This window comes from Danio aesculapii, chromosome 13 (assembly GCF_903798145.1).
Source record: "Danio aesculapii chromosome 13, fDanAes4.1, whole genome shotgun sequence".
NCBI lineage: Eukaryota > Metazoa > Chordata > Actinopteri > Cypriniformes > Danionidae > Danio > Danio aesculapii.
The window spans coordinates 52,380,149-52,388,693 of NC_079447.1; the positions used below are offsets into that span (position 1 = coordinate 52,380,149).

Consider the following 8,545-nt stretch of genomic DNA (forward strand, 5'->3'; position numbering starts at 1 on the left):
AGACACGCGCAGAGCGGACGGAGATCTCCGGTAATGGCCGCGGTGTTAGAGCGCCATCACCGGGAGAGACTTCGGTGCTGCTGCATCCATCCACACACACACACACACACACACACACACACACAAACACACACACCTGCGGCTCTTTCACTTTCACTACACATCCTTTTACAGTAAATCCGCTGCTCTTGTTGTTGGATGCTGATCGAAAACGATCGTCACGGTGGCGCAGTGAGTAGCACAATCGCCTCACAGCAAGAAGGCCGCTGGTTCGAGCCTCGGCTGGGTCAGTTGGCGTTTCTGTGTGGAGTTTGCATGTTCTCCCTGTGTTGGTGTGGGTTTCCTCCGGGTGCTTCGGTTTCCAAACACATGCGCTATAGGTGAATTTGGTAAGCTAAATTGTCCTTAGTGAATGAGAGTGTATGGGTGTTTCTCAGTACTGGGTTGCAGCTGGAAGGGCATGCGCTATAGGTAAAATATATGCAGAATAAGTTGGCGGTTCATTCCGCTGTGGTGACCCCTGATTAATAAAGGGACTAAGCCAGAAATGAAGTTTTATTTTTGTCAAAGAGATTGTGCTGTGTCTTACAAAGGCACATACTTTTACAGTTTTACATATAATATGCAATTGATCACTCATCAATCGATCAATTGATCACTTTATTGATCACTCAAATATTTTGGGCCACATTTGAAAGGTCTTTTGCATAAAAATAATAAAATAATGCTATAGAGTTAGTGTCTGCTTAAAAGTTTCAATTAAAGTTGTTAGCACTTTCGTAAGCTAAATTGTCCACAGTGTGTGTGAGTGTGTGGATGTTTCCCAGTGATGGGTTGCAGCTGGAAGGGCATCCGCTGCGTAAAACATGTGCTGGATAAGTTGGCGGTTCATTCCACTGTGGCGACACCAGATTAATAAAGGGACTAAGCTGAAAAGAAAATGAATAAAAAAATTATGAAGCCATCTTAAAAATAGTTTCTTCAGTAGCATCTGTGAAGAGAAACTTTAAACTATATATTTATTTATAACATTATATTATTCATGTAACAGAGTGTTTGATTCTGTTATGTGTTTTCATTTCTGATGTTTATTGGATAAGTGTTTTCCCAGAGATGGGTTGCAGCTGGAAGGGCATCCGCTGCGTACAAAACATGCTGGATAAGTTGGCGGTTCATTCCGCTGTGGCGACCCCGGATTAATAAAGGGACTAAGCTGAAAAGAAAATGAATGAATGAATTGTATAAGCGTGTGCGATGCATTTTTCCTCTATAGGGGATTGCCGTAGCTGGGTTTTATAAGCATGCGCACAAGAACTATACAGGTACTCAGAAGTGTGAGAGCAAACTGGGCAGAATAAATGAGTTTGGAAGAGTTCAGTTGTTTTGTATGTTTCAGTGTTATAAGCGGACCCTGTACAAACGCTCGGCTACATTCATACTATATATAATTTCAGGTTATTAACTGTGCATGGGAAATGCTTTCATTTGTTTACACAATCGTAATAAATTTGATATTTCAGGATCTTGTGATGACAGTGGATATATATATATATATATATATATATATATATATATATATATATATATATATATATATATAGGATAAAAGCATATATATAAAAGCATATTGGCAGCACGGTGGCTCAGTGGATAGCACTGTCGCCTCACAGCAAGAAGGTCACTGGTTTAAGTCCCGGCTGGGTCAGTTGGTATAATTTCTGTGTGCATGTTCTCCCCGTGTTGGCGTGGGTTTCCTCCGGGCGCTCCGGTTTCCCCCACAGTCCAAAGAAGAATTGAAGGGGAATTGAAGGGGAATTGATTAACTAAATTGGCCGTAGTGTATGAGTGTGTGTGTGAACGAGTGTGTATGGGTGTTTCCCAGTACTGGGTTGCTTGTGGAAGGGCATCCGCTGTGTTAATCATATACTGGAATAGTTGGCAGTTCATTCCGCTGTGGTGACCCCTGATCAATAAAGGGACTAAGCTGAAGGAAAATGAATGAATAATTACAGTATTAATAATAGTATTTTACAATGTGGTGTGTGTGTGTGTGTGTGTGTGTGTGTGTGTGTACGTGTTTTTGTGACATGTCAGGACACAAATCTGTATAATGACATAGGTATGAAACAGGTATTACAAAAAGGAGGTGAAACATAAGGACATTGGTGACGTCCCCATTTGTCAAACGGCTTCTAAATCCCTCAGGATGAGTTTAATCAGAGAGTAAAGCTGCACACTGTCTTCTGTGATGCTTGGGTTTAGGGGTAGGGTGGGGTTAGGGCTATACAATATACGATTTGGACAGTATAAATGAATGGAAACCTATGTAATGTACCCACTTTTCACAAAAACAAACATGTGTGTGTGTGTGCGTGTGCGTGTGCGTGTGTGTGTGTGTGTTGTATTCTATAAAGTGTTCAAGCACCATAACCATGCCCACTGAAGTCAAAGCACTGACAACTGCTTTCAGCTTTCCTGAAAACCATGTGTGAGAATGAATGAAAGCGAACAGGTGCAACACAAACTGACACTGGGTTAGACAGCATGTGTTCCAGCGCAGCTCAGAAAACACACAACACAATACACACACATGCAATAACAACAATAATAACCGCAATATCATTCTGATCATTAAGTTATTGAAGCTGCTTGTGTTTTCACTGAGTACTGCTTCAATAGTGTGTACAGTTTAGGTCAGAATTACTCAAATTTTTGTTCCTTCATCAAATATTTCCCAAATGATGTTGAACAGATTCAGGAAATTTCCACAGTATTTCCTGTAATATTTTTTCTTCTGGAGAAAGTCTTGTTTGCTTTATTTCAGCTAAAATAAAAGCAAATTTTGCATTTTAAAGCCATTTTAAGGTCAATATTATTATCCTCCTTAAGCAATATTTGTTTTGGATTGTCTCCAGAACAAGGCCGGATTAACGGCATTATGGGCACAAGTCTAAGGGCCCGTGCGCACTTGGGGTCCCTACGAGGGGGGAAAAAAATGCTGATTTTGGAGTGTCTAGCTAAGTGCAAATAGCGCGCCTCGTTGGAAAAAGCTAGTTAAACGCTTCCTGCCTATCACCGTTTGATTGACAGAGACAACATAACTAACGGGCGCTACCAACAGCAGCCCAACCCTTTGTAGACTAGAAATCTATGTAGTGTATATCATTTATTTTAAAAATGCGGGCAATACGTTATAGATTAGATTAATTAAAAAATATTATCTTAATCTTATTTTTTTAATTCAACTATAGGGGTGCAGCTAGGTAGGGGCCCTTCAAGACATCGTGCCCAGGGGCCTCTTAATTCCTAATCCAGGCCTGCTCCAGAACAAACCACTGTTATACAATGACTTGCCTAATTACCCTAACTTTACCCTAATTAACCTAGTTAAGCCTTTACATGTCACTTTAAGCTGAATACTAGTGTCTTGAAGAATATCTAGTCTAATATTATGTGCTGTCATCATGACAAAGAGAAAATAAATCAGTTATTAGAGATGAGTTATTAACCCTTTGAGGTGCACTCCTTGAAATGTATTTTTGCATTGAATAATATACTGACACAACTCCGATAAATAATAATAATTAATAATAAATAAGAACATATATATATATATATATATATATATATATATATATATATATATATATATATATATATATATATATATATAAATATATATATATATATATATATATATATGCAGGGGGGCTAATAATCCTGACCTCAGCTGTGTACAAAATAGTTATGCACAAAGTGCTACACAGCATGCTGCAGTGTACTTGGCATTATCAGGCATGCTGATGTACAATTATTGATTGTTCCTCCGCGAACAAAGACCGAGTTCAGCTGTGGGGAAATACAGATCATAAGGAGCATTACAGTACAGCTATTTCTGTGATGTTCACCGTAATGATAGATGCTCTCAGTGCTGCTTTCTCCACTGCAGTGACTTTTATTCATTAAATCATTTTCCTTTGGCTTACTCCCTTATTTATCAGAGGTCGCCACAGCGGAATGAACCGCCAACTATTCCAGTGTAAGTTTTACGCAGCGGATGCCCTTACAGCTGCAACACAGTGATGGGAAACACCCATACACACTCATTCTCACACACACACTCATACACTACAGCCAATTTAGTTAATCAATTCACCTATAGCGCATGTGTTTGGACTGTGGGGGAAACCGGAGCACCCGGAGGAAACCCATGCCAACACGGGGAGAACATGCAAACCACATAGAAAACTGGCCCAGCCGGGACTTGAACCAGCGACCTTCTTGCTGTGAGGCCACAGTGCTAACCACTGAGCCACCGTGCCGCTAGATTAATACAATAGGACACAAATAAAATGGTGTTTGACGGTTTTATAGTCAGTCTTCATTTTATAAACAGTTCAATAAAGTGAAAGGTTATTAATGTTACAAACGATGCAATTTCCTGTGCCTGAATGCTTTTAAAATCCTCATAGAGTCTAAACTAAAATTATAATGCAAACTCAACACTGCATATCCTGAGATGTGAATAGTAATGATCACATTGCGATATCCATGCTGAAAGCATATTGTGTAGCCCTAATGTGCACTGTTCAGTATATACAGCTGAATATGAAGAAGAGCAGAACGCCCAAAATCCACATATGCAACATCGCTCTCATCTACATCCTGTTTTTATAAGTATAAATATCACTTACAAAGGCCCTTTGAACACTTCCTGCCATTCATTAGAGTCTTGCTGTATTAAAGCAAACAGTTTTTTACTTATTATAAATTATGCTGTGTTACTCTCCACACATACAGTGTTCAGCATATATGAGTTCACCCCTCACAAGTCTCTCGTTTACATCAATATTTACTAAAGGAAGCTATACAATATTATATTTGTGCATATACATTAGATTAGTCAGTACTGAAGCCAAATAGGGAGCTAATCTAACAAAATAACAAGATAACTGTACAGAAATGAGCAGCCCAAATATATATGTGAGGGGAAAATATTCAATAAAAATGTAAAAATCAAAAGAAACTAAAAATATATCAAATTTAGGTGATTTTTTTTTTGTAGTTTGCAATATTTTGCATGAATTTAAATGTATTTTTTTGTTTTTAAAAATGTTTGGTGACTAAATAAATAAATAATAAATATAAATATAATAAATATAATATAATATAAATATAATGATGCAATTCAAAAGCAGAAATAAACATAAAATAAAAACCTGAATATGGAAAACTGCTAATTTACGGATATATATGTGCACAGTCAGTCAGTGTGTGGTCCGTCCGTGTATACCTACTGGTTTTCGTGTTGGTGTGAGCTGCACAGTGTGGTAAAACTCCGGCTGGACTCTCTTCTTTACTCTGCGTTTCCTCACGGACGCGCTCGAGTCAGGCTCGCTCTCGATCAGCGGCTTCTCTTCGGACACGCGCGCGCGTGTGCTTCTCCTCACATGACGCGGACTGTGGCGACACACCTGTCAAACAATGAGCACAACATCTAGCAAAATTCTTTTACACAAATGCAAATATTTATCTGTGAAGTCCTGTTGCTTATTTTTATTAAGATTTAAAATATTACTTAAACACGATTTCTACAAAGCTTTAAAAAACACTGGCATATGCGCATCTCATAATATAGTCTCTTTTCTATAGTATAGTTATAGCTGTGATCTTTTGCTTGTCACCATTTCTTGAAGTACTTTTAAACTTTTATTTTGTAATTAAGCCTATATAACCCCTGGCATATTACTATTTTTTTTGTTTTGCTTTGTTCTGTTCTTTTTGTTATTACAGATGTTGGACACTCACCGGCCACTTTATTAGGTACACTTTACTAGTACCAGGTTGGACCCCTTTTGCCTTCAGAACTGCCTTAATCCAACATGGCATAGATTCAACAAGGTACTGGAAATATTCCTCAGAGATTTTGCTCCATATTCACATGATAGCATCACACAGTTGCTGCAGATTAATCGGCTGCACATCCATGATGCCAATCTCCCGTTCCACCACATTCCAAAGGTGCTCAATAGGATTGAGCTCTGGTGACTGTGGAGGCCATTTAAGTACAGTGAACTCATTATCATGTTTAAGAAACCAGTCTGAGATGATTCAAGCTTTATGATATGGTGCGTTATCTTGCTGAAAGTAGCCATCAGAAGATGGAGACACTGTGCTCATAAAGGGATGGACATGGTCAGCAACAATACTCAGGTAGCCTGTGGTGTTGACACCATGCTCAATTGGCACTAATGGACCCAAAGTGTGCCATGAAAATCTCCCCCACACCATTACACCACCACCACCAGCCTGAACCGCTGATACAAGGCAGGATGGATCCATGCTTTCATGATGTTGAGGCCAAATTCTGACCCAAACATCTGAATGTGTCAGCAGAAATGGAGACTCATCAGACCAGGCAACGTTTCTCCAATCTTCTATTGTCCAGTTTTGGTGAGCCTGTATGAATTGTAGCCTCAGTTTCCTGTTCTTAGCTGACAGGAGTGGCACCCGGTGTGGTCTTCTGCTGCTGTAGCCCATCCGCCTCAAGGTTGGACGTGTTGTGTGTTCAGAGATGCTCTTCTGCAGACCTCGGTTGTAACGAGTGCTTATTTGAGTTACTGTTGCCTTTCTATCAGCTGAAACCAGTCTGGCCATTCTCCTCTGACCTCTGGCATCAACAAGGCGTTTGCGCCCACAGAACTGCCGCTCACTGGATATTTCCTCTTTGTCAGACCATTCTCTGTAAACCCTAGAGATGGTTGTGCGTGAAAATCCCAGTAGATTAGCAGTTTCTGAAATACTCAGAGCAGCCCGTCTGGCACCAACAACCATGCCACGTTCAAAGTCACTTAAATCCCCTTTCTTCCCCATTCTGATGCTCGCTTTGAACTGCAGCAGATCGTCTTGATCATGTCTACATGCCTAAATGCAGTGAGTTGCTGCCATGTGATTGGCTAATTAGAAATTTGCGTTAACAAGCAGTTGGACAGGTGTACCTAATAAAGTGACCGGTGAGTGTATATCTTTGTATTCTTCTAGAAATGTCTAATTTATAAAATTTTATTAAAAAAAATAAAACAATGAGCACAACATCACCAAAAAACATTGTCAAAATGCTACGAATTTATTTTTTACAAAACTGTCAGATGCTACTAATTACTGCAGTTTTTCCCCTGTTCGAGCATGTTAATTGCGGTTAATGCCTTTTGGTGCTTTTTATTAGATGTCGAATATTGTGTAACATGCAATATTTATACAAAAAAAGGTAAAAGTAGACTCGTTGCTGAATTATTTATCAGCCACACATGCGCAATGCGCATTTCACGCAGATGCGTAGGCTACTGTTTCTCAACCAATATGAAAGTACTACATAAATGACAAGCAAAGCACAACATTTATATCAAATCTCATTAGCTGTAGCCATTATCTGCTCTACATTTCTGCTTATGACCTTGACAGACAGAGCAAGAGAAAGAGATTTACCTCAGAGCGAAAATGATGCGGCCGGAAACCAGCTTCTAGAACAAATGGGAATGATTGAAACAAACCCCACATGCATTCAGTCTGAATACTTTACACATGACTTTATCTGCTCATCAAATAAAACACACTTCATTAGCACAAACACACACATAAAAGAAGAACACACACACACATGAGGTTGACAATTCCTCGCATGCGCTTGTTTTGCTGAGCTTATGAAGACACAAATGAATGAAAACCACCAATAAACACCATCTTCATGCATGTTTTACGCAATGACACGTTATAAACACACACATTTATATGAATATATGTTGTATAGACGTGATGTCTACTCACCGCGACTCCTGGAGCGCCTCGAAAGCACTGATTTTATAGGGATTTTCTCATTGCGGAGCTTGCGGTGCCAACAGCACAGAAAGAGCACGGTGGCGATAGTTCCTATTAAAAGCAGCAAGAGCAATAACACACACTGAAGGCTTAAGGGTCTCAATAAGACCAGGAAAGCCGCAGCGATCATTGCGATGTAGGACAGCCACTCCTACATGCGCTTCTCTCTCTGCTCGCGTGAACAAACGAGGCTGTTTGATGCTGGAATGACGATGCCTCGGCTGAAGGTCTCCGACGCGTGATCTTTCATCTGCTGGTGCTTCAGGAATGGAGCCATGACTCAGCAGGAGCCCGTGTTTTACAGCTCGAGCAGGGCAGCATCAGCATCAGGAGCTCAGTGTACATACACACACGGACACGGAGGGAGAGAGAGAGAGAGAGAGAGAGAGAGAGAGAGAGAGTCCACATCATGTGTTCATGCTCACACATTTGATTAGACAAACCCACTAAACCAGTCAGAAGTGTGCATTTCTGAAAATCGAGATTAATGCATCACAAAGCTGAATAAATTAGGATTGTTTGGTTTTAACCATTAGCTTTTATAGGAAATTTAACCCTCTCTTGTGCTGTGTGATGTATACGCTCAAACGGAAAATTAAAGTTACTCAAAATGCATTTATTTAAGGTTATAAAGCCCTTTTTATTTGTTTTTCACAATGATATGGCATGC

The 8,545-nt window shown here is 39.8% G+C and overlaps 1 protein-coding gene across 1 annotated transcript in view; it reads right to left on the reverse strand.

Annotated features, from left to right (window-relative positions):
- The window catches only part of dst (dystonin), a 360,347-nt gene extending 352,327 nt beyond the window's left edge, over positions 1 to 8,020 (reverse strand). Inside the window, exons 1-3 of the mRNA XM_056470777.1 lie at positions 7,825 to 8,020; positions 7,486 to 7,520; positions 5,298 to 5,474 (exon numbers count right to left, since the gene is read on the reverse strand). Coding sequence (XP_056326752.1) covers positions 5,298 to 5,474; positions 7,486 to 7,520; positions 7,825 to 8,005 — 393 coding nt within the window. The 5' untranslated portion in view covers positions 8,006 to 8,020. The remainder of the gene's footprint in view (positions 1 to 5,297; positions 5,475 to 7,485; positions 7,521 to 7,824) is intronic.
- Between the last annotated feature and the right edge of the window lie 525 nt (positions 8,021 to 8,545).